The 25,982-nt window shown below is 48.4% G+C and overlaps 1 protein-coding gene across 4 annotated transcripts in view; it reads right to left on the bottom strand.

The window, feature by feature from the left end:
• Window positions 1-809: 809 nt before the first annotated feature.
• LSG1 (large 60S subunit nuclear export GTPase 1) overlaps window positions 810-25,982 on the bottom strand; it is a 111,135-nt gene continuing 85,962 nt past the window's right edge. For 3 of the 4 annotated variants that reach the window (XM_050308706.1, XM_050308707.1, XM_050308708.1), the window contains 13 exons: window positions 18,881-18,998; window positions 18,410-18,530; window positions 17,741-17,827; window positions 16,822-16,908; window positions 14,674-14,734; window positions 13,805-13,981; window positions 12,242-12,667; window positions 11,872-11,973; window positions 11,139-11,282; window positions 10,702-10,825; window positions 10,062-10,141; window positions 9,250-9,423; window positions 810-7,958 (listed from right to left, as the gene is read on the bottom strand). In XM_050308706.1, coding sequence (XP_050164663.1) covers window positions 7,779-7,958; window positions 9,250-9,423; window positions 10,062-10,141; window positions 10,702-10,825; window positions 11,139-11,282; window positions 11,872-11,973; window positions 12,242-12,667; window positions 13,805-13,981; window positions 14,674-14,734; window positions 16,822-16,908; window positions 17,741-17,827; window positions 18,410-18,530; window positions 18,881-18,998 — 1,881 coding nt within the window. In that variant the 3' untranslated portion in view covers window positions 810-7,778. Of the gene's footprint in view, window positions 7,959-9,249; window positions 9,424-10,061; window positions 10,142-10,701; window positions 10,826-11,138; window positions 11,283-11,871; window positions 11,974-12,241; window positions 12,668-13,804; window positions 13,982-14,673; window positions 14,735-16,821; window positions 16,909-17,740; window positions 17,828-18,409; window positions 18,531-18,880; window positions 18,999-19,074; window positions 19,174-25,982 lie in introns of those variants that run through there. The other variant, XM_050308709.1, reaches the window with a different exon arrangement.

Raw genomic sequence — 25,982 nt, 5'->3', positions numbered from 1 at the left:
GGGAGCAGCAGGTGCTTGGCTCCCCTCTGCTGCAAGCCACAGGGCAGGAGAAGACCCACAAGACACCTGTGGGACATTAGGAGAGCCAGCATGAACCTGCAATGATGTCCCACAGCAAACACTTGCCTGGCCCACTTGGATCACCTGCCAGGGAGGGTAAACAGCACTGGGGCCATGCCAGGTACCTGCAGCCAACCTCACTGCTTTTGCAATGCATGACTGCAGCAGGTCTGGCCTGGCAGCAGTGCTAGGATGCTCCAGTGTGCTCCTCATCCCCCTGAGCACAGCTGGGGCTGCTGGTGGGGTGATCTCTGTCAGAGATGCTGGTGCCAGTAGTATCTGGTAGCTCACCAAATACCCCAGCAGAAGCAGCCACTGAGGGCTACTGGGAACTGGCAAAAAAGTTACAGCAAACCACATTGCATAGATGTACAACACCTGCCCGATGTCACTGTGCTCTGTGCCCTTTTTTGCTCTGCTGCTGAGATCAGCTTCCCAAGGCAGGTTGAAGGGACCGATTGCCAGGTACTGCAGGTGTCACAACCATCCCACCAAAGCTGCTGCGGATTCCTGCTTGTCTCCTTATGCCTGCAGCTCAGCCCTCTGCTTTCCAGAGCTAGGCTATCAGTGTGAAACCAAACGGGAAAACCCCAGTGAAGGTTGAAGGTGGATGGGGAGAGGGAACCCCAGGCAAAGGGCTTTTCCTTTTACCCCTTGCTCCGGGGGGTAGCATGCCCTCCCCCTGGCCCCCCCACCTCACGGCGACTCATGGCCCCCAGACAGACCAGGACGCCAGCAGCAAGCAGGGAGAGGAGGTAGAGAGAGCTTTATTGTTCTGGTCACTGTTTAAATAGCTCTTAGAGGAATTACAAAGTGACCACTGGGAGTTCAGGAGGCCTTACAAACAACCAATAGGTAAGCTTTCAGTTATCTCTCAGGACATTCCAAAGTATAGTGAGGGATCTTGGGAAGAAGAAAGGTTTACACAAAGAGTTATAACACCATTTTGGAAGCATGTTCACTTTAACAACATTAAAACTTCAGCATACTATTCTATACCAAAAGCATACTGCAACACCCCAGGGGGATTGAAAACAAGATCTGAAAGGGCTGAGGCCACTGATCTCCCTTCACCGCACCCCAGGGCAGGGAGCAAGTGCAGCTGCTGAAGAGCTGCAAACCACAGTAGTGTGCGATGGGCCTGTGCATCCTCTCGTGCAGCTCCTCCCTTTGCTGGGTCCCTGACACGCCCCTTCCCAAAGCCTGAACAAACATCAGGGCTCCCCTTCGCAGCTCCCACCCCAGGACCACCATAAGAAGGGGCCAGGTACTGCCCGCTGGGCACAGCACCTATCCCACTGCTTTCTGAAGTTCAATTTTCAATGATGGGACTTCAAAGCAGCCCTTGGGACACGCCATAGGCTCCCCTCTGGGGCCAGAGCAGAGCAGGTCAGCACAGGCTCACCTCCTGCAGCCCACCCTGCCACTCCCAGTGTCACAGCTCGGGGGCTTCCTGAGCCAGAGACAGCCCTGGCCTGCCTCCCTAAACTCCTCTCATCATTCATCCCACTCCCGCTGCCCAAAATAGCCCACAATGATTTCCACAGTTAATGTGGGCCCACTCTGAGCCCGCAGACTGTAATCTGAATTTGTCTCTGACCAGCTTCATTTCAGACCTCCCTGTCCCTGCACTCTGAGACATAGCAGAGGCAATTGTCCTTTCCTTTCCTCTGCTGTCCAAATGGCATCCACCCCATCGCATCCCCTCTTTGGGACAGGAGACCTCTTCAGAGGCTCATCTCCATCTTTACTGAGATGCCATCCATGTCCCTCACACCTCTTCTCGGGGCCTGTTTGGCTCTGGGTGCTTTGGGGAGGGAGGAGCACTGTACACATGGCACAGGTTCCCTTGCAACCCTTGCCCTAGCAGCTCCCACATACCACTGCACTCCCATAACCAGCCTCCTCTTCGGCAATAGCTAATCCTGCTCCCAGCCCTGCCCACATGACCACCACTCTGTCCCTGTCCCCCACCACTCTGAAATACAATGTATAACACATGTAACATGTCACTGTTCCTCAGCTGCTCATCAGTGCTTTCAACATCCGAGACCAGCTTTGGGATGTTCATACACCCAAGAGTAATATATTACTAGCAAATGCTGTGGCCTCATTTTTCTCAGCTCTTCCAGAACATTTAGAGTAAGATTTAAAGCAGGACACCAAGAGCTTTGTGATGCAACTGACACTCTTGAAGGATGGGATGCCATCCAGAGGGACCTGTACAAGCATGAGATGTGGGCCCATGGGAACTTCATGGGGTTCAACAAAAGCGAATGCAAGGTCCTGCCCCTAGGTTGAGGCAACTCCTGATTTCAATACAGAGCAGATTGAGAGCAGCTCTGCCAAGGACTTGGAGGTGCTGGTGGATGAGAAGCTGGACATTACCCGGCTGTGTGCACTGGTGACATGGAAAGCCAAGCGTGTCCTGGCCTCCATCAAAAGCATCATGGGTAGCAAATTGAGGGAGGGGATTCTGCCCCTCTGCACTGCTCTTTTGAGACCCCACCTGCAGTGCAGCATCCAGCTCCAGGGTCCCCAGCATAGGAAAGATATGGACCTGTTGGGGCAGGTCCAAGAGGAGGCCATAAAGATCACAGGGCTGGAGCACCTCTCCTATGAGAAAAGCCTGAGAAAGTTGTGGCTGTTCAGCCTGGAGAAGGCTCGGGCAAGGCCTTAGACATGCCTTTCAGTACTGGAATGGCACCTACAAGAAAGATGAGGACAAAGTTTTAGCAAGGCCCATTGTGATATGACAAGGAATAATGGATTTAAATTGAAGGAGGGTCAATTTAGATTAGATATAAGGAAGAAATGTTTTACAATGAGGGTGGGGACTGGAACACTGGAACAGGTTGTCCAGACAGGCAGTAGTTGCCTCATCCCTAGAAACATCAAGGTTGGGTTGGATAGAGCTCTGAGCAATCTGATCTCATTGAAGATGCCCCTGCTCATTGCAAGGGGTCTTTACAGTCCCCTCCAACCCAAACTATTCCACGATTTCTCTTGCAAGTGTGTAAATGAAGGACACAGATGGTCCCATGGAATGGAGCAGGAGCAGGCCAGGTTACCTGTTGCTCCAAGACTCATTGCAAAGCACCGAGAACGCCTCTGCCCGCTGCACACCCCCAGGACAGCCACACACCCCCACCCGGCTCGGGAGGTCCCAGCTGATGCAGACATCCTCCTGCACTTTAGAAAGCAGCCGAGGTGCCCACCCCACCATCTGCAGCAGAGACTTTTGTTTCACTTTAGGTTATCTTATCGCCATAGGAAAGGCAATACAGCAGAAGAATTTCCTTTCCTTTGTTTCCAGCCTTTCCATTGTCTGGTGTCTGGATTTCTGAGCCTTGCCACTACTCACCAACTTGCTCAGGCCTTTGGAAACATAAGTGCAGGCCCTTCTTATCAGCAGGAGCTCTGCAAAGGCTCCTTTTGCTGCTGCAGGCAAACGAGACAGGGTCTGGCCACCCCAGGACCCATCCTCAGCAGCACAACATGGCAGCCTGTAGCAACACCCCAGAGCTTCTCACTTCCCCCAGGAGAGCCCCAAGGAAGCACCTTCTGCTGCTTTCTGCTTGTTTTGCTGGGGTGCTCAGCACATCCTGGAAGGGCTGCATGTTGTCCAAAGGTGCCTGGGCATGGCCCGGAGCAAGGCTGAGCAGCAGGGCTGGGCCAACTCCACTGCACCATCACATCTTCAAAGTCCCACTGTGAAGAGAAAGGAGCACGCAGTGCCACAGGCAGGTGAGAGGGAGCCCTGGGCAGCACAGCTCCCTGGGCAGCACAGGACCTGCATTGCCTTCTTCCCCAGAAAGGAGAACTGACTGTATTTGAAACTAGAAAGTATTTGGTTCTCTCTGTCTGCATCACAACACAAGCAAAGCTCAAAGCAGAATAGAAATGGTTTCCACTTCTCTCACACACTTCCCTCCCTGTCTCATGTGAGGAGAGGGGTCAGGAGCATATGTCCAAGAAAGATACTGAGCGTGTCAAGAGGAGAATCCCTTTACCCTGGGACCCACACAGCAATGGTTCCAGCATCCCTCTGCACTGCATGAATGCAGCTGGTTCCAAGAGCCGCCAAACAGAGACAACTTTTGCTGAGGACCCTGTGAAGTCCCAGAGGAGCTTACACTGGTTCATCAGCACTGATCAACATAAAGAGGCTCTGCAGAGGCTTTCAGCTTCCTTTTGCTCTGTGCAGGCAGCAAAAGCCTGGCTGGACTGCAGGACCTTCCCCTCATGGACATGACAATGTTTTTGCTTCTTTGCCTCAAATGCTGTAACTCCCAAGTGACAAGGGGCTGAGGACATTTCCAGGAGGGCAAACTAAAGCCTGCTCCACCCAGCACAAGCAGTCCTCATGCCCTGACACCACCAACGGGATAGACCCTTTTCCCACAGCCCCGGCACGAAAGAACACTGGGGCAGGGTTCCTCTGACTCAACTGCGGTTTCTTTTCCTCTTGTCCTCACCATGACCTCTCTTCATGTCCCAAGATGTCTTGGGTACTCAAGCATTTAACCCTGAGAGATTATATTCTGAGGTACACCAGAAAGCTGCTCCCTGCCTCTCTTTCAGCATCTCCGTGACATTTTTCCCCAATACTTTTTTCCTTTTGCAGCAAAAAATAAAAAACTCAGTAAAAAAGCTGGACTAGAGCCACCACACAGGGAAGGTGGACAGCACAATGCTGCTCCTCACAGACTTGTAGGAACCTGCTGGGGTCTGGCTTGAAGCTCCTCACAGGAGGGAAAGATCTGTGACCCAAGAAGAAAAAGCTGCTTCTTACTTTAAAGCAACAGTGCCTCAGGACAATCAGGAAAGAGTTGCTTAAGTTTCATAGAAACAGCCTGAAAGGCTCTGGACCCAGCTCCTGCCTTGCCAGGACCAGAGCCATGCTCCCCCACTGTGGGCTTTTTGGCCACTTCTTTGCCAGGTTGACTGAAAACAGCAGCTCGTGTGCTACTCCATATGGGTGAGCATAGGGTGGAGTCCCTGGGGACCTGCATCTCTGCTGGGATCCTGAACTGGAACAGGACCCAGCCCTGCTGCTGGGGGTGCCAGGACTGCTCCTCTGTCTGGGAAAGGCTGGCCCCTAACGGCAGAAGAGAAGGAGTTCAGCCTCCCCCAGAGACATAATGAAGTATTTTTGGTCCAGGCAGCAACTGCAGAAAGCCGGCGAGATGTTCACCTGGCAGTCCCTTGCTGCGGACTCCCCTGTGCAAAAGCCATCATCCTTGAGTTGAGACGTTGGGAAAAGATCAGTCACCTGACCCTGACAGCCCCACAGTGTGGGCTGCAGTGGGGTGATGGGCAGAGGACTTGTGTAGTGCTGACTCTGCCAAGCTGAGAGGATTGAGGCTCCTGTATCGCCTGCCATCAATGGCAGTTAGCAGCACCCAACAGCAGAGTGGCTCAGTGACTTGCATCCTGGCATCCCCCTCCTCTCACTTGCTCACCTATGATGCTTCGATGGAGAAAAAAAATACTGCTTTTCCTCAAAACAAACACTGCAAAGCATGTTTTTGCCCTGAGCTGTCAGCCAGGCCTGGCTGGCATTGCCCAGCAAGGGATGCAGTTCAGCATCAGCAACACACCAAACCACAACAGGAAAGCATTAATTTAACCATGGTCCTTGTCTACTGTATAGTTTGCCCACTGCTCAGTAACAGCATGAAATATTAACAGTCTTTAGGTCCTTTTCTATCAAGGCAAGAGCACAGCCTGGAGCAGTTTGCATTTAACAAACCTCAGCAAACAGTATTTGCTTGGTTGTATTTACATTATCCTCCATTCACTCATGCAAACACTGCAAGTCACTTGGCAGGTCTCATGGCCAAAGGTTCCTAGAAGCAATAAGCAGTTGTCTCAGGCCCTGGGGATTTCTGTCACTCACTGCAGTGGGAAGGGTCTACATCAGGATACAGCCTGTCCAGCAAAAAGGCTCATGGAGATCCAGCTGACAGGAGAGGGCAGAGAATGCAAAAGAAAACTCAGGTATGTGCAACATGAGTTAAGAATTCAAAATGCTTTGAAAAGAGAAAGACAAAATAGAAAAAAAATGGGAAAAAATAGTATTTCAAAACTTCAATAAAGGATACTCCAACTTAAGTTTGGCAGGTAATTTGACAGGCAGTAGTTTCAGGACACAGGACAGGACAAAAAGAAATGGGTGTTTCTGAGCAATCAGGTCCCTAAAGGACCAAAGGAGATATCTTTCTGCAAGGAGGGTGGAGAAGTTGGATCAGAGTGATTTGGCTAAGGCATAACCTCTTCAGCAAAGGCAAAAATCACCTTTGCTGGGAGAAAGAGATTAAATAGTCTCTCCTAAGAATTAATCTTCCACTACAGTACATTGATTTAAATACCCTTGACCACATTCATTCAGTGTAATTATGCTTTAATTTTGCAGGTAGGGAACTATCTTCCTTGCAGTGATGTAATTAAGAATTCAACTCCAAGGGAAGTAGAAGCCAAGAGCTCTGCTGTCAGGGGACCCTCCGCACACACAGCGCAAACTGGCTTAAAGGACACACACACAAAGGGTCACAAATCCAAAACCAGATTGGTTGCACACCACAGATCTGCTGTGGCTTTGCTCAGCAGTTGCTTTCATCTCTCCATCCACACTTAAGGCTTAGAAAGTACAAATTACAAGACAGCAATCTCTTTTTTAGTATCAGAAACCACAATCATCTGTTACACCACCACCTAAAAACAAAGCATGCCTCATCTTTGTGAGCCTTTCCAGTCCTATCATTACTCCCTGTGCTGCACTAGAAATGAAGAGCAAGTGCACAAACATTTTCTCAGCAGGGCAGCTAAGAAGTATATCTCACTTAAGTCTGACCCCAAGTAAGTAAAGTCTTTTTAGCATCAGATATAGTCATGTACTCCATTAAAATTTGCTAATAGACACTTCTGTGACTAGGTCAATGAGACAGAACATGATACCATATAGGAAGAAAAATCTCAAATATATTTAGGGACAAATTAGCACCAGATTTTAGCCAGTCAAACGGAGCTAATGTTTTAAAATACCAGTGGGAAGTCACACAGAAAAACAACTGATACCAGCTCAGCATGAAGGACATAAAAGCAGCATTTTCCTTGCACAGTTGTGCCATGCTCTGCTCAAGCTGGGAAATAAGGAGTGGTTTTAGTACCAGATTCTACAGAACAGGTCTGGCACAGCAGAGAAGGAAGAGGGCAATAAAGATCATTTTACTTCATTTTTCAACACACTAAAGTGTTCTGTCAAATCAATAAACCAGCTTTAAAGATAGGATAAAAAAAAAGAAGATAAGCAATAGTGTCTCATAATGTAACAAACATCACTCATTGAAGTTCAACTCTTTATAAAGACTTTAGTCAGGGCTTGCTCTGATTGCGACAGCCGTAAAATATATCCTTTATGGAAGGAAAAAACACTCCCGCATGGCTCCATCTGCTCCCATTGAAAGGATGTTTCAGCAGCAGTCAAACATCTGGGCTGGCTTCCAGATAACACAGTCAGGTCTCTTTTGTTCCCAGAAGGGATGAGCTCCAACTACCAGAGCCCATCCTTACCCCTGCCCAGGCCAATCCACAGCACAGAGCTACCAGGTGAGCAACTGATGCCCACTTACCCTTTTTTTTTTTTTTACCCCTCAATTAAGGCCTGTGGAACAGTGCAGTCCCTGCCCTAGAAAAGCCCGGTACTAGTGCCACAGCTAAGCCTCCAGGTGCTTGGTGATCCTGCGAATTTTCTCCTTCTTGTTCCTGTTTCCATGTTTTTTCCAGGGCTTTCCTACCACATTCCCAGAACTGGATGCAGTCACAGGCACGAGGCCGCTGCCAGGCCGGTATCCCATTGCAGCCCGGACCCCTTTCATGAGGGCACGGACGTTCTCCTGCAAGAGGAAACACAATCACCAGTGACCGATGAGAAGACATTTAACCACAGGAACTGCAATATGTCAGTAAAACCAGACACAGGCGAGCTTAAACCCATCAGGACCTGCTCAGCCCCAGCTCCAGAGCTACAGGAAGGTCACACCACACATCCTATTCAAAGCCTGCCAGCAGGCTCCAGTTCCGCCTGCAGCTGCACCAGGTCCCCAGCACCCACCACTGCCAGCAGAGGCACTGACAGAGGCACTGTGACAGACATCAGCTACAGCACTGGGATGGATTCTCACAGCCTCTGTTTTGCACACAACAAATTGTCTTTGCAAAATAAATCTGGCATCTGTGAAAGCCACAGACTAAAATAATTTGCTCAAGTCTGGAGCGTGGGTAGGACTCATGGGGCTCACAGCTCGTGCCAGCACTTTGGGCAGACAGAGGAAGAGTCTGATAATCCCAAAAATTCTTTTCAGGTCACAGTTTTCTACATTATTTTGAAAAGAGCCTGAGTTCTTGTTTTCAAAATGCATGACTATCTTTAGGTGTGCTAAAGAAGTAGTGTTCATATCCAGCTAACCAAAGAGAATGGAATATGATGTCTATGACACACCCTCTTCACTGCTAAACACCTGTTCTGATCTTTGCTAGGTATGCAGACCTAATTGCTTCTGGATTTCACAACAAGTCACTATTACATTTTTTCATTAGTGTAGGGGGAAAACAGATCTCTATGGGACCTCTCAAGAATCATACATCTTAAGAAAAATTCCCATTTTCTACTTATTTTTGAGATTTCTCAATTGGATTTTAAATCAGTTTGCATTCTTTTCATCTGATTTCAAGTAGTACTAAATCAATTGTCTTAAAGAAGCTTATCACATCCCCTAAAAATGTCAGTTCAAAAAGGAACATTAGTCTGAAGGACATGTAAGTCCAAAACCATGTTCTAGGTCAGTTGCTGTGTCATTCCAACCTCTTTATCTGTCTTCACAGTCACCCCCGTTTGCTCAAGATTGATGTTAGGTCCATAACGACAAGGGTCACCCTGCTGACCTCTTAAAAATCAGCTATGCATAGCTCATTAGCAATCTGTCAGTCACCTGGGACATTCCCAGTGATTTAAGAGATAATAAAAAGAACAGAGTTCTTAGATAGAAATTATATGCAGATCCCACAGCATCTAGCACCATTAACTCAACACAGCACACCTCCATCCTCAAAGGTGGCTTTTTTCTCAATAACTACAAATAAGTGTTGCAGCAAAAACTCGTGGAACAAATTTCCTCCAGAATTTACCTGGTGGAAAAACGTTTTGTCCACCACATTTTCAATCTGCTTTGCTTTGTTATTCTTCTCAGGCTTCACCTGTCCAGTAGCCTGCACAATTCTGCTCTCCAGGCATCTTTGATGCTGGTGCTGAAAATCATTTGGGTCAATACCAGGAGGTGGGTGGCAATATAACAGCTTCCCCTATGAAAGCAATGGACACAGTTATGACCAAAGAAACTCAGAGAGAAACCCACAGAGGAAAGAAGACAACCCCAAACCTAAGAAGGGCCTGAAGTCCAGAGGCTAACACTGGCAAACTGTAAGTACACTTTATTTCTCCTCCCAGGCAACAACTGGCTCAACTTCTAAGTTCAAGTACTGTTCCACCTCTACATCAAAGCACCATTTCCAGCTGCAAACAATACAGTGCAAAACTCTCAGGAGCACTGGAGGATCCTATTAAGAAATTCTCAAAAATAAGTTGCTGAGAGGTGCTGCAGAAAAATGCAGTATTACAACACTCAAGAGTTACAGTCCTTAGTGCCAAATATTGGTCCAGCTATAGAATATGGGTATGTTTCCTGAATATCTGCTGGTTATTTTAGAGATATGATTATTTATTTAGCTAGCACCATATTGTTAAGCAAGCACCTTTTTAATATTAAGCAGCTTGAGAAGTTCAGTTTATTCTTTTAAAAAATAAAACCAGCCCAACTTAAACGAGTATTTTGATATACAGTGACTTTATCCAGAGAAACAGAATTCACTTTATTGGCTCTAGTGAAACCTTCAATTCACTTCCTAGCAGGAAAGAAAACCCAGATGTAGGAAACACTTACACTGACATAGTCTTTCAATACGTATCGAGCTGATCTCGGCTGGTCTGGCTGTCCATGAGCTGTCATAAAGCCTCTCATATCTGGAAGGCAAATACACAGTACATTCTGTGTAAGTACAAAAGCATTAATATGTTCTTGTCTGCTGCCTAACTGCACATTTGTATCCTTTGTCCAAAAAATAACCCCCTTGGAAAGAGGCTTCTGTTGGGGAAAGCAGGGAAAAAACAACAATATTGCTGACTGGAGAGGTACCACAGAAGCATCCTGACCTGAAAGGAATGATGAGAGCTGACATCTCCCTAGCAGCAGAAAATCTGCTGGGTTTTTATTTTTAAGGCCAGAGAATCAGAATTCACTGCATTCTTCAAAGTCTAATTCAAGACACAGTTATTGGGAGGTATCTGAAAGGGTAAGAGTACCACACTATAGACTGGTAGGGTATCTCACCAATGTCCTCCACACCAGATGAGACTGGCAAACACACACAAGAGATGAGCCATTAACAAAGGCTCTGCTGAGAGGAGAGCAAGTCCTAATATGGAGGTTCAATGCACAACAAACCCAAGGTGGGCCTAACTTTAAAACATGTTCAGGACCATGCACAGTGTAGGTGACAGGTTTTATAAGGTTCATCACTCACATCCGTATGCTGTTAGCAGTTCTTCAGCTGTTGGCTTTCGATCTGGATCCTCATCTTCCCTTGGCCTTATAATACTTATTCCATAGGTTGCTTCCAAAATGTTTCGTGGGATATGCTGGCAAACATAAGCTAGTGAAGGAAACCACCTGGTGATTTTCAGCTACACAAGTAACCTTGCCCCTTTGTCACTCCAGGAGCACACATGAAGAATGACTTCTGGATTTTGTTGCAAAGCAGAAAAATTAAACAAGCCTGACAATAAAACAAAGTTGAAATGAGGTGGGAAAAGACCAACACAGGAGGGCTGTTTTATCCAGTATGTCCCATCGCCCTCAAGGCATGAGCACTTGGGCTGCCAGCAGGGCTGGAACACACTACTTGGCATCCTCCCGATCCAACCCCTGCAGACACTCCCACGAACCCCATGCAAAGGATATTAGAGAAACAGGTGGGACATGGTCCCTCATCTGGTCTATAGGCAGAATTCCAGAACAAATCATTTCTGCCTTAGTAGAGACGAAAGATGGCATCACCAGACCAGGGCAATCACAAAGGCACAGGCCAGGCTCCACGTACAGGGTCTACATGAAAATCATCAATTAGTTCACGTCTACATGAAAATAACCAATTAGTTCATGTCATCAAGTCAGTGTCCAGGGAGGAAACAGGAACAAAAAAAATGAGTCAAATGCATAGATGAAACATGGATGCAGAAATTCTACTAACACAGACATCTGCCCTGCTGGCCCCGGGTGATGAATTAAGGAAATAAGGTGTCCAGATGGGGGCAGCAAGACCTTCAGCTCTACAGTCTAATGGGAGAGAAGGAAGCACCTCAGAAACCTTTAACTGTGTTTTAAAACAGGTTGAGCAAGTGCAAATCCCACAATGGTCCCACATTATAGCACTGGAGTTGCTACCTCCAAATTAAAGCTTGATCAGCAGCTCTCATAAGTTACTCGCACTGTAGCAAGAGTTTGGAAGCAAGAACTAAAGTTCCAAAATTCTATACATCAAGACCACCCCTCTCTAACATACTCTGCTGGCCAGAGTTTAGGATGGCAGAGTTCTCAGTGAGTGCATGTGGTTGCAACTAGCTCAAAATGAAGCTCCCTTCCACTGGGGAAAAAGAAATAACAAAAAAAGATCGATGCTGTTTGTTAGCAATACCTGAAAGTGTTTTGTACGGCCTGGTGTAGCAGATACTGACACCTTCTTGTTTCCAAGGATTGTGTTGATAGTTGAACTTTTGCCAACATTAGGGTAACCCACCTGGATGACAAAGAAGTGGAACGGTATCAATGGTATCAGGTAGGGTGATGCCAGAAGACTGACAGAGCTCTGACACAAGAGTACTCCAATAAAGTGTACTAAAAAACCAGGGTAAGCAGTGGAGAACACTGAGCTACAGTGGTTTGTCCTTGCTAGTTTTTAAAGCCTTATAGGAAGCCAGGCTACAGGATGAACTTTAGCTATAGAGGGCATATGGAATTAAAATTTAGATTAAACAAGTTCCATTAAAGCAATAAGTCCAACTCACCAGCCCAACATTTACTTCCCCATCCTTCACCCTTGGTCCATAGTGCATGGTTTTGAATATCTCCAGCAGCTCATTTCTCTGTACCAGATGGTTGAAGTTCCTGACATTGCTGTTCTGCTCCTGCACTACATGCTGCACTGCAGCACCATCAGTCCTATTTTCCATCCTCTCTGGAACAATAGCATTTATGTTGTCCCCATCTTCATCTTCAGAACAGGTTTGCCAGGCCTCCTCTTCATCTTCTTCACAGTCTTCATATTCATCACTGCTGTCATCATCACTAAGCAGAACTTGGTTTACAATTCGCAAAGCATTGTCTGTGGATGTGCTTTCTGCGCTACCTTGTGCTGTGTTGTCTTCTTCTTGACTGGAGCTTTCATCCTCAGAATCACTCAGGTGCTCTGCTACACCTTCAGCGTCCCGTTCCTGTGTGAACAGCATTTCAGGGGTGAAATGCAAAGACAGCACTAAGCCTTGCTGTTGACTGCAGTTGCTGCAGTGCAAGCAACCATATTTTCATCAGCCACATCCCAAGGGCTGACAATTCACTGCTTACATCACACAGTTATTTTTAGGGGTCTTAAGTATGATGTAGACACAACTAGCTCATTTCAGGCAAATGACAAAAGTATTCCAACAGGGACTGTTCACGGCTTCTCTGTGAACTTGTTAAGAGGTTTCTCTCGAGAAGCACAGCTCTGAATGCATGCATAACCACAATAATTTAAAAAATTATTAAGTGTTCCTAATAATAGGAATGAATGTTATTTTTTTCAAAATTTTCAGAACACAAAGCCATTTTTCAGGTCTAAATATTTAATTAAAATAATTTCAAGCTGTCTTGTTCTCAGTCCAACTCTACTTTTCTTCCCTGCAAAGAGTTTCCATTCAAAAATGAATACCTTTTCATAACAATAGTATTTTGACCTTTCTTTTCAAAAAAAGAGAACAGAACTAACATTTTCAGTCTTACTTTTAAATTAGTCTGTAAAAACATTTTATGCAAGGACTGTAAACCAGCTGAACACAGTAGGTCTTTCTGGAAGGAGATATGAGATATTACATAGCTGAATGGGTGTACCAGATGAAAATAGCACTTACTGGTAACAGGTAGTTTGGGGCAGCAGCTTGGTTTACTCCACTGGGAAAAAAAAAAGGGCTTTCAAGTACTACAGGTTCTCTAAGAAACACCTCTCCTCTCTGGGAGAGAAAAAAACTTTGTAGAGATAATCCCATCGCACATATAATCCTCATAGCACTCCCTCTTGGAAAGGTTTCCAATTCTTTCAACAAGTTGAGATTCTGCAAACAGGTCTACAAGGGCTGTTTTTGTGTTCTGCACTTTGTTCACCATTTTATTCTCCTCACTTTTGTCTCTGAATTGATCATTCAAATGCTGTTTTACAGCTGCACAGGTCTTTACAATAATCTTTCCCCAAGACAAGGACAGTGAGGACAGTGCCTCTCCTAGAAAGGTGCTTAAGTCTATCACAAGCACAGCTGCAAAGCAAGTTACCAGCAGCAGCCAGCATACACTTAGTTTGAGCTGCTCATCCACAGTACCTTTGCTTCTCCAGACAGCCGTTTACACTCTGCCAATGCTGACCAGAACACCACCTTCACACGCTCCTTCTCAAAGAACTGTGCCCAAGCAGCTCGCTGCTCCTCACTCAGCAAATCTGCTTTGTTGATCAGGATCATGTTCTCCTTGTCATTACTGACTTCCTTAACGTAACTTTCCTGAAAAAAACACAAGAAGGATCAGTCCATACTCTGGATTCGACTCCTCTTCCCCCCAAGGTAATACAAGAGTAAGCTCCACACAAGTGTAGCCCAGCTTACCATCCCCTCGGCTAGGTTGAACTGGTGCTTAGCAGACAACTACAAGGGCAAACTGGAGCATTCAACTACCACAACACAGCTTGTTGCTGGCCACATGTGCAAACACCTTGTCTGCTTAGAGCTATGACAAGGTATTAATCAGCATCCTGCAGCAAGAACTCCTAAGATAACTATTTGAGCAATTTCATGTCTCATTGATACAGTGTTCTATAGTCTATCATTACAAAGTTGTCACTTCAATAATTGATTCTTTGCTTTCAGTGCAATAACTCTCACTCATGTTTATTCTACTGTGCTTTTACACAGAACAAATCCTTTAAGTGAAGACACTTTTAGTGGGTAATGAGGAGTAATTTAATATCTGCAATATAATGTCTGCAGAATTGCCTCTAAATCCACAACATCCTGTGTGAAATATCAAAAGACATCAAAGAAAAATAATTTTCTGCCAGAATACTTGCATAAATTAATAAGATATCCACTTAGGTACAACAGTAGAACGGCTTCAAGGTGGCTGAATGTGTTAAACAAAAAATACATTATGTAAACCTTACAATATAAAACTTTATTCAAAAAAGTGATTTACTTACCAGATCTTGACATCTAAACAGAAGGGGGTTTCTAGCATCTACTATCTGGACTACAATATCACTGCAAAAGCAAAAGAAAACCCCATAAATATCCCTCCTTACCTTGCCTTAAAGGAAGTAGCAGGGCACAGCAATTATTCACTTTTAGGTTTTGCTTGAATTTTAATAGTTTTTACTGTATTATCTTACTAAGTACCTTTACTGAATAACAAAGCATCTCAGCAGCCCACCTACCGAACTGAGCCAGGCTTGTGCTATAAGCCAGTACTGCTGTACAGTATTTTCTCCTCACTTAGCTCATTCCCCGGCAGCTGGCAAGTGGGAAGGAAAACACGCCAGTTTTGCCAATCCATTTACCCTCCAGAAACACTCAGCAGGCGAGAACCAGAGCAGTGGCATTCTGTGCTTTAGAATGGTACTAAAAACTATGATAACACAACTTCATTTCTGTCTATTCTCATCCCCAGCTATAGTGGGGCAGTTACCAAAAGAAAGAAGAGGGGGTTTCCCTACACAGAGAGATATTCTGGAACATGGTTGTCCCCTTTGCATGTAACAAGATCTATAAAGTCTCCCACAAACAACCTGCAGATTTTAAGTGTTTGATATCAGGCATTTTCAGAATTTCTTTGTGGTCTTCCTGTCCTAAAAAGCATAAAACAGTGAAAAAATAGCCCTAAACTCCAACAAGACATGGTGCTCCCCCATGAAAGGAAGGCCTTACAACCTGCTTTTAGCAAACAGCTTCCAAACCCAGACACCAGGTTGCCACCACATATTTGAGCAAGACTCATCAGTTCTACACATCAATTATATGCAATAGCTTCAGATCCCAAAGGCATTCATGCTTCTTTTCTCAGAAGGACAGGGAAAATTTAACTACAGTCTCTTCTACTAGAGCTTCTGCAGGCAGGTAGTTTAAAACACTGATTACCACATGCTGATTCTATTTGTTTGACAGGGATTTTTGTTATCTCAGGACAGCTTCAGAACACGAAGGGTTGAATGGAAGAATTTCCAGCCTCACTAGGCAGTTGGTTACATACAAAAAAACCCAAATCAATAACCCCCCCAAGGGAGTAATTTAATAAGCCACATAGGTACAAAGAGGTACTGCATAGTTAAAGAAATTCAGAGATCAATATGAGAGAAAGCTGACACCATGGTACTGGGGTGGGATACAGAGAAATTACTGAATCACACTGCTGGGAACTAGTTTGAAGCAAACACATGAAAAGGCTGACAACAGATCAAATTATCTGGCAAGATAAGGGACTGAATGACTTTTCCATTCCTTTCCAAGACAGCATCCTCACACTACATGAAATAAAAAGCTTCAACAAGAGGAGAAAGGCATTAGTAACACATTCCAGCCACCTCAGAACATCCAGTACACTCACACTTCCTGTCATGATCCCCTACAGTGGATGCTCCCAACCAGCATTCTCCCGGCCAAAGGCCCAGCAGCACCCAGTACAAAGCCCCTTCTGTGAAAGGACCAGCTCATCATGACCTCACTGGTGAAGTATTTTTCAATTTTAGGAAAATCAGACGAGATGATCTCAAACTTAATTACTAGTGAAATTAAATGCCCTGGTTAGATTAACGTAGCAGATAGCACTCTTATTGTATTACAGCTCAGCAGAGCAAACAAAGCTATTCCTGTGATATGACAGCCTGTTGCCTTTTGTGCACTGCTGCAACTTCTCTGCGTGGCGAAGGGCCAAGGACCAAGAGATTCCTTTTTTCCCCAACATTAATTCATCTCCCTTGCCTCCTGCCCCTGAACAGCTGCAGCTGTGTGACTGGGAAGAAGGGGAAGGGGTTAATCTCCGTAAGAGACAAAGACCGGTTCTCAAAAGAGACCTCCCACAACGAGTTACTGGAAGAGCAGCAGCATCTGAAGAATCTTCAGAGACTTGGAGCAAACGACTGCAGATCACAGTGCTGAAAACCAGCAGGCATCATAAGGACCTGCCATTCTTCACACCACATTTTGATCACTTCAAAACAAAGTCACTTCAAGTGCTGATAATAAAACATTACTAACTTAATTGTTTTTCCTGTGCTCAGACACTTGAAGCCTGACTCAAAAGCTTCAATTCATTAAATACTACTTTTTGAAAAGTCAATAGCGAAATACTTTACCTTCTTTCAATGACTCTCCAAAGCTGACGCCAAAATTCCAAGTTTCGTTCAAATGGGGTTAGAATTAACTTTTTCTCTTCCTCAAGGCTAAGGCAAAACAAACAAACAAAAAAAAGATGTCACATTTGGTCCATGTCAGGCAGTAAGCACACTACCAGTTTTAACTTAGATCTGGAGGCTTTAGTTTCAGAGAAAGCTCTCAAACAAGACTCATACATAGGTACTATTTCTGCAGGTTTTGCAAACAGATCAAGCACCAGGTAAACTGCTGTCAACAACAGCTCCTGATCATGCCAATGTAGAAGTGGTAAAGGATGGAAAGAACAAAAACTCATGAAAAGTCTGTCCATGAAATTTCAGAGAGGCAATAATAAATGAGGGAAGTTATCCCAAGTGCCAGTTGTTACTACTCCATTGAGTACCACTTGGAAAAGGTAACAAATTTGGGATGGTATCTGAAATGGCTCTATACAACCTCAAACTTGATGTTACCACCATCTGAACAACTTTACTCAAGGCAAGCATGGGTTTGCCGAGCATGAGCAGGTACCACACAACTCTCCAAGCCAGCAGATGCAGCACCAGACCAGCACAAACTGCTGTACACAGGCTGGCAGCACTGCCTACCATTCAGAGCAGCACTGCTGCTCTTAAAAAACACATCCAGTACTCCTCTACTTCACAGGCAAATGCAGAACATCACATACCGTCCTGAAGAATTTCAAAAGAATGCACACACAAGACAGCTTTGCAGAGCTCACCACAAAGACTGTGGCTGAGATGTTCAGCCTTCCAGGACAAGTACAGAGAGCTACTTGGGAGACGGTAATTTTATTGGTCCAGCAAGAATAAATACAAACCCCTGCTTGTGTCTCTAAATGCCACTAGCTACTTATTCAGACACAAGAAGCATACTCACTGGGCAAGCTGTCGCCTCCACTCGAGGAAGCTCTCCCTCTCTGCTTGCTTCAAGTCCTCTGCACTGGTTGTTCTATCCCAGCATGGCCTGTAACAAGCATATTTTGGAGTGAGTGGTCAGAAACAGCATTCAGACCAGCTACATTACTGCAGTAAACATAAAGAACACAAACTCCATACATTCAGCTATGCCAGGATGGTTATAGTTCAGACATTAGTGCACTTGTTTTCAGCAGCTTTAAGTACACCTTCTTTCCTTGTTCCTTCCAAACTCCCTTAGCTGAGAGTATGTACACCAGATCACACAAAGCTCCTTTCTCAAGCTAAGATTTGGAGGGTCTTAAAGACAGAGGAATAATCTCCCTGTTTGCCATGCACAGAGCTCTGGAAAGGCTTACCAGGCAGCCTGGATGCACCAGCTCCAGGACTGCCAAACTTTGAGCAGGAAACCTCCACAATCAGGCCAGGTGAGCTCACACTGAGAGCACTCACATGGCAGGCTGGCACCTGTGCTGTGGTTACATGTTGTTACTAGGTTCATGCAGGCTAGTTAGTGGCTTCCCCAAGAACAGGGTACTGACAAAGCTGATGACTGTCCTCGGGCTTGAGCCACCAAGGGGCTGACCCCACTCAGCCGAGGGGCATCCAGGCCCAGCCCTGCAGGACTCACCTCCGTGGGATGCGCAGGAACTCCTGGTTCTCCTGGTGCAGCTGCCGGATGCGCTGAGCCTCCTGGTCCGTGAGCAGGCCCGTGCAACTCTGGGCAGACACGATCTGGGCATTCAGACGCTCTGACGGAGGGAGAGATGGTCATCCAAAGCCACCCGTCCCCAGCCGTACTGACCCCTGTCACCCCATCCTGTCCCTGCTGCCCCCCAGCCCTGGTTCAGGACCCCATCTTCTGTTCCCCAGTTCCCCGCCCGGCCAAACTCATTGTCAGCCCTACAGATCAGATCAGATCAGACCACACCTACTACTACTCCCACTCCCCCATTCCAAAATCGGTCCCGGCCCTCCACCTGCGTCCCCAGCCCCGGGATCTCCCTCCCCAGCCCCGGGATCTCCCTCCCCAGCCCCGGGATCTCCCTCCCCAGCCCCTGGATCTACCCTCCCCAGCCCCGGTCCCGTCCCAGTCCCTCACCGGCCACGAAGCGGGTGCCGGCGAGCTCGGCTGTGGCCAGGAACTCCTCCAGCGGGCTCTGCTCGGGCGCCGACCGCAGCTCCGGGCCGCGCTCGGCGGCCACCTCGCTGGCGTGGAGCTGCCGGGACAAGACAGCGCCGTCAGCCCGAGCCGCCCCGGCCTCCCTCCCGCTCCCTCAGCCCCCTCTGCCGCACCCATGAGGAGGAAGCTCCACGGCGCTCCAGCCCGCGCTGCCGCTGCAGGCAGCGCCCGAGCCCCGTCCCCCGCTTCTTGCCCATGTGCCGCCGCCACCGCCGCCGCCGGAAGGGGCGGGTGAGCCACTCCCTTTCACCGCCCCTTCCGCCGCCGCGCCGGGCTGGCGGGGTCGCTCTACCCGCGTCTGCCGCCGAGCGGCGGTACCGCTCCTGCACCGCATCCCCGTGCCCGGCCGGCCACGCCATCGCTCCGTGTGCCCAGTGCCCACCCACCCGGCGCACATCCACTGCTGCCCCCACTGCCCTTCCATCCATCCAGTCCGGGATGAGAGGACATAGTCTTAAGCCGCGCCAAGGGAGGTTTAGGTTGGACATCAGGAAGAATTTTCTTCACAGAGAAAGTGATTGGACATTGGAATGGACTGCCCAGGGAGGTGGTGGAGTCACCGCCCCGAGAGGTGTTTAAGGAAAGGCTAGATGGAGTACTAGTTATCATGGTGGTGTTAGGTCATAGGTTGGACTCAATGGTATTGGAGGTCTTTTCCAACCTAATTGATTCTGTGATTCTGTGTGATCTACCATCTGTCCACCCATCTTTCCATCCTTCCCTCCCTGCCTCTCTCCCTGTGGCACTCAGCACAGACACACATTTCTCCAGCCCTCCTCTTCCCAGGTCAAGCTCTAACCCTCTCCCATTGCAGCCACCAGCCCCACCACTAATAAACCCAGGGGCACGGCTGACCCCCACCCCAAGGTCGGTGCAGCAGCAGGAGGCCCTGGCAATCAGGGGATGTGCAGGGTTGCCAGCCCCAGCCCAGCCCTCGGCAGTGCCGCCGGCAGTGGGGCTGGTTTCACTTGCAGGTTCCTCTGGGAAGCAAACCACTCCAGCAGCAAGGAGTGCGAAACCCTGCCCAGCAGCCAGCCATGGGGGCAGGGGGTTGTGTGTCCCTCTGAGGAAAACCACCTTCGCCCTGTAACACACCCAGCCCAGTGTAGTCTCCCCATCTCTGTCATCCCAGTAGAGCAAACAAGTGTATGTGAGGACTGACAGTGACAAAGAGGGAACCTGGATGCAGCAGGGGTGCTACTAGGTTGCTGCCAAAATCTAGCCAGAGTCCGGGCATCTTTACCAGACAGAGAACATTACCTAACCAGCCAGGGAACCATTGAACAGGTTTCAGCAGCAGCCATTGTGGCCAGTCTGGGTCAAGACAGGAGAGGAGGTTAAATTAATAAACAACTCAACCTGTACTTACTTACTGAACTGATTTATGAACCATTTCTCCTTTATGGTTGTTGGGTTAAGGCCAGACAGTTTTGAGCATAAGTCTGTAACATGTATTAGCTGTAACTGGAGAAAAACCTGGCTAATCCCTGGAAAACACAGGCAAGCAAAGTTTAACTTAAGGAGCTGGCCACCAGCAGCATGGCACCATGTACAACCCCACAGGAAGGAGTGGTCTTTTCTCTTGCTTTGCATTACATGATGCCTCCCCATGATACCCATTAGGAAGATACAGTTTTTCCTTTATTCTACTTTTCAAAGCCAGCAACTGTGTGGCATAAATTTCCCAAGTGCGTCTGAACCTTTGCCATGCTTATCCCAGGCTCTGCCACCATCACCCACCTGGTCTGGCCCCTCCTTTGCTTCCTAAGGCAAATAAGAGAGATGAAAGGGGACTCAGCAGTCTCCTTTTCATTTAGGCGAGGTACTTCAGTGGAAGGCTGGTGGGCTGCAGATAGCATGCAGAGATTTAGTAAACTCATTTCTAAGCACATCATCTTTAATAAAACCATCTCAAGTCTTTATGTGGCCACTGAGGCAGTAATAAAAGTGCTCATTATTGTCTTTCTTTTGTACTTTAGTTAAAAGTTACCTTGCCTCTACAATGCATAATCATCAGCCAGAGCAGCCAGCCAGCCTGGCCGTTCCCCACGCCTTGGGTCTGGCAGCACTTCTAACCCCACAGCTGAGGCATGTGCAGTGCCGCTCCCAGGCTGCCCAACCATGGGCAAAATGCTCCTATGATCCCATTGGCAAAGCCCCAGTAGCACGGCCTCGGCATCACCAGGGCCCTTGGCTGGTAACTCCACCAGTATGGAGTTCTGGATGGACCTCCCTGGGACACAGGGATGGTCCGCGATGGCTGAACTGGAAACAGACCCTCGGAGACAGGCAGAAGTGCTGTTGCAGTGGGAAATGGAGGCTCAGGCTTGCCCCACCACCTGCAACCCTCAGTGCATCCTGGAGGCAGTGAGGTTTGAGGGTAGCCTGAAGAACAAAGACCTGTGTATTTTGATTGGCATGTTTTTCCCACACTTTGCCCTTTTTTTCCACACCATTCCCCATTTCCAGACTGAAGTGTTTCAGGGACAGTCACTGCAGGTATTTTCTACCACCTTTGTGGGAGCTGCTGAAGAAATGCCCAAATTGCCCTCATTCAACAGATACATTTCTGGGCACTTCATAAACACCGAGGAATTATTTGTGTCTGCTGATGCCAGCAGCACAGCAAGGATTGCTTTGAGTAGAGCAGTGCTGAAGGAAATACAGATTGGTGATCTAAGTGACAGAGACATCAGGGACTTGGCTAGAGTAGTAATTGCTTATTTGCAATTGCCATGTTTCTAATCCGTCTGCCATTACTCTGCTGTGCCTACCTGAGCGAGATGGGCTGCTGCTGGTCTTACCTGAACACGACAACCTGCTGCTCCTAGAAGTCATTTGTGCATGGATTATTCACACACAGTGAAAAGGGCCACTAAAGTACAGATGCTGTCACAAGAGCTGCACAGAGGCAGCCTGGCACCAGAGCGTGCATGCCAAAAGTGCAGCCAGTCAAGGGGAGAGTGGAGGCATGCTGCTGTGGTCTGATAAACCTGTTGATTTGCAGCCCATTCCCATATGATGCAGTGGCTACCATGGCATGCAAAATGAACACAATTTTTGCTGCTGGACCTTGTTTATACAACTCAGCTCTTTGACAGAGGTGCTCAGGCTGGAGTGAAATGTTGTCTTGGGAGAGCAAGCACTCCTGTGCATCACCAAACCTCTCATCACTCCTTTGAAATGCACTAACCATGCCCAGCACTGCTGCCTCTTTGGAGGGTGGCCATAGCTTTGGGACTTCTCACAAAATCATTGCATAGACAAAGTAAAATCTGCTGTCCTTCCAGCACACTGTAATCATTGACTCGGGCTTCCCTCCCAACTTCTGCCTCTGAGCCAAGCCACTGCTCCAGTTTTTGATGCAAATCCTGAGAATTATTTAGCAGCAGCAGCTCTTTTTCAAAAGCAAAGATAACAGTGCATTTTTGCCTAAAGGAAACATCATTTTTTCTGGACAACTTTTCCTCCATTTTCCTTTAAGGTAGCACTGGGAGATCTCAGGACTGTGTCTCTAAAATATTCATGTGATGGCTATTCATTATTCATTTAGGTTCACAATGCTTGATTCAGTGGTACTGCCAGCCTCAGCCTGACAAGCAGACCCATTAAGAAACCCCCCCTAAAGCACCCCTGCAAGAACACCAAGACAATTATGCTCTGTGCACCATTGCAGCTGCTTGAACCCCTTTCTTTCCAGCTGTACTCAGAATTGGACTGGCACTGCAGGAAAAGAGGGAGCTTGTTCTGCAAGCTTCCCCATCTTTTGGTGAAGGTCTTGGTCCCCTTCAGAAAGAGCACCATGCTGGAGAACCTCTGAAGCAGGGCTGCCTGGCCCAGGCTGCGCCCTGAGAAGGTACTAACCCTGCTGGGGGCCTCATGCGAGTTTTTTAGACTCTGCTTCTTCCACCAGCTCTATGAAGATAAAATCACCTCCTTGCCTGGCAGGATGGGAAAAAAGTTAATTAGAGAGAGCTGCCTGCATCTTTGAAGGCACAAAATGCCGGATGGGAAGCTGATGGGATTTCTCCAGCTCCCAGTGTGCCAGCTCTGCCTGGGCAGACTCATCCCTGTTGCCTGCTGCTGCTCTTCCACATGGACAGGGATGGCCCCATGGTAGCAGCCCCCCAGATGGGGCGTTGAGCAGAGGATGCTGCCCAAACACCACCTCTGCACCTCTTGGCTGGCAGCATGGTGGGAGGACAGGTGCCCAGCACAACATTATCCAGCAAGCCCCCCCGAGGTTGCCGTGACCCCAGGGGAAGGCTCTGCACCACTGGACACCAAATGCCCTTCTAATTATAGCTGTGGGTGCAGGAAGCACCACAGCTGCCTGTGCAGGAAGCAGGGTGTGCCGCCCTCGGTGACTGAAAAACAACCACGGCAGAGGTGTGCCACCACCAGCATGGCCCTGCTGAGGGGCAGAGCCCTGGCCTCAGGGCTGCCCTTGGGCTGTGGCACCCTGAGCTACACTGGCATCATCCTTGGTGTAGATGCAGGGCTGCTGGTGTGTGGACCTCCCACAGCCTTCACACTGCCCTCGCATTGCCTGTGCCCCCAGCCCCAACACCTGGAGCCCTTGCCAGGGCACACTGTCTGCAGGATGGGGGTGCTGTTCCCCTTCAGAGAGGCAGGAGGGCAGCAGGGGTAACATGAGGCATCCATTAAAGGCTGCTAAGGACTCTTCTCCCTGAGCAGGTGATGCTGTCCCCTGCCCTGCCAACTCACCTCAGGCTGTCCCTGCTCCTGGTGACAGGCAGCCATCTGCGGTTGCTGCTGGCCAGGGGTTGGGGGCCATGGCACCTCACCTGCACCCACGGATGGCCTGTGAGGCTCAGGAGCTGCTCAGTCTTTCCACTTCATGAAAAATCCTGACAGTTCAGCATTTCCTTTGTCCCAATTCAGAACAAAGAGTGAAAACTTTGACATTTAGCATAGTGATAGAGCCTCTGAAATAGTTTGTTTTGGAAAATACTGAAATGCTGGTTTGCACTGTTTCATTTTGACTGTTGCACTTCAGCTGCTGTGACGCAACAAGCCCTCCTGCTACCTGAGAGGAGAAAACCTGATAAGTTTTCATACACTGACAAAATCAGTACATTCCCATGAATTATTTTGGTTTTGTCATATCAACCTTCCCCAGCACCTCTTCCCACTACTCTCCCCAGAGACCCACATCAGCTCTAGTTCCAGCTACTAGGTACAAAAGTCATCCTTGAAGTGAGGCTGCTCCCTGCAGGGTTTCACCCTCCCATCAGACAAACCCTGGCATCTCCCCACACAGCTGCAGGGCAGCCTGGCGATCCCCCTTCAACAGAGTGGTGGGTAGCTGGCCACCTGTCTGTGCCCCAGAGGGGCACCATGCACCCCAGAGCCTACAGGCTCCAGTGCAGACCAGAGTGGGCAGGGCAGGAGAGTGGGCCAGGGAGTGGGGTCTGCCAAGGGCCAAGTGCAGCACTCACTGTGCTGCTGGCACTGGGCTGCAGGGCAGAGATGGTATCTTACAGACTTTCCCACGCCTTGCTCAGGCTTTCCATGTGTGCACACCAGGCAGGTGATGCTCAGTAGCTGCTGGGATATTGCATAAATAGAGAGCAGGCTGTTGCACTCCCCCAGGCTACAGCGCTGTGCAGATAAGCCCCTAGCATGCATGTCCTACACATTACGGGTGCTGCCGGCCTTGCAGGCAAGGAGAGAGCCTCGTGCTCACTGGGAACCAGGCAGCATGTCCTGACCCTGCAGGGCTTGTGCTTCAGCTTCTCCTCCTGGCAGTGAAATACAGACATCCAATGCCACTGGAATAGCCCCACATTTGGAGCAGGTGCCCCAAACTTAACTGGGCTGCTCCCTGCTGCCAGATTTCATCCAAAGGCTGTGATACAACTCCTCAGCCCAGCACAGGGCTCGGAGTGGTCAGCATTTTGTTTAGGAATTACTGTTCCAGACCATCACAATTTGCAATATGCTCTTCAGTTGCTAAAGCATGTGGCAATCATCCACATCCAGAACTGAAGCAGTTGCCACACAGCAGGAAAGAGACAAACCTGAAGATAACTAGGCCCATCAATGAAGCAAGAAAGTAAGTCTGCAATGGTCTGGTACATCGATTGGTGAGCAAGCATGGTGAGGAATTCAGCTGTGACAGATTCCATCCTCGAGGAGGGATGTAACCATAAAATGCCTTCCCTAAAGCTGCACTTCCAAGAGGCAGGTATGCAGAGGGTGCTGCTATCCCCTAGGCACCACCTGGAGTCCCCAGTGGGTCTCTGAGGGGCTGATAAGCAAACCTCCACCCCAAAAGGCAATGCAGAAATGGCAGTGCTGCTACCTTGGGGCTGGTGAGGCAGTGGGCAGGGCAAGGGGGGCAGCGCTCCTCCTCACCCTACGCACCACTGGGGTTTGCAGACAGGTATACCCAAGGGCTGTTGGAGAGACATGAGCTCAGTAGCCTGTGCAAGCCATGGTGTGAAAACGCAAGGTTTTCATTCCTGAACATGGATCAGTTGGGATGGCAGAGCCCAGTGTGACTCTGCAAACAGCTCTGTGGGCGCCATTATCAGAAGTGTCTGTGTACCAGCACCAGCCCCCCTGGCTCTACTCTCCCTCAGGAAGAAGCACTGCAGGAAGGTGTGGGGGGCTCCTTGCCTGCTCCATCCCACCCAGAGCAAACACCTGTCTGCTGAGCCTCCAGCCTGAGGCCCAAAACAGGTTCCTCTGCCCACAGCTGGAGGCAGGCAGGGCTTTGGCAAGGCAACTCCCTCTCCCACAGGGACCCTGCCATGCCCACGTGTCTCAGAGAAGTGGCTGGGGCTGCTCTCAGCCTTGCAGCTCACAGGTACTGCTCAGGCATTAGGCAGTTGCTAAGAAGCATGGGGCAGGCATGGGTCTGAGGGTCTGAGGAGGACACCTCGAGGGGAGAAGGAACCACAGGAGTGCCACACCATGTGAAGGTGTCAGATGTCACCTTAAGCCATTGGATTCATTTTACATGCACAGCAGCATTTTCTGTTTTCACCTTGCA

This window comes from Myiozetetes cayanensis, unplaced genomic scaffold (assembly GCF_022539395.1).
Source record: "Myiozetetes cayanensis isolate MyiCay16 unplaced genomic scaffold, myiCay2020 scf13, whole genome shotgun sequence".
Classification (NCBI taxonomy): Eukaryota; Metazoa; Chordata; class Aves; order Passeriformes; family Tyrannidae; genus Myiozetetes; species Myiozetetes cayanensis.
The sequence above is the reverse complement of the archived record's forward strand: the minus strand, read 5'-3'. Positions and strand labels throughout refer to the sequence as shown.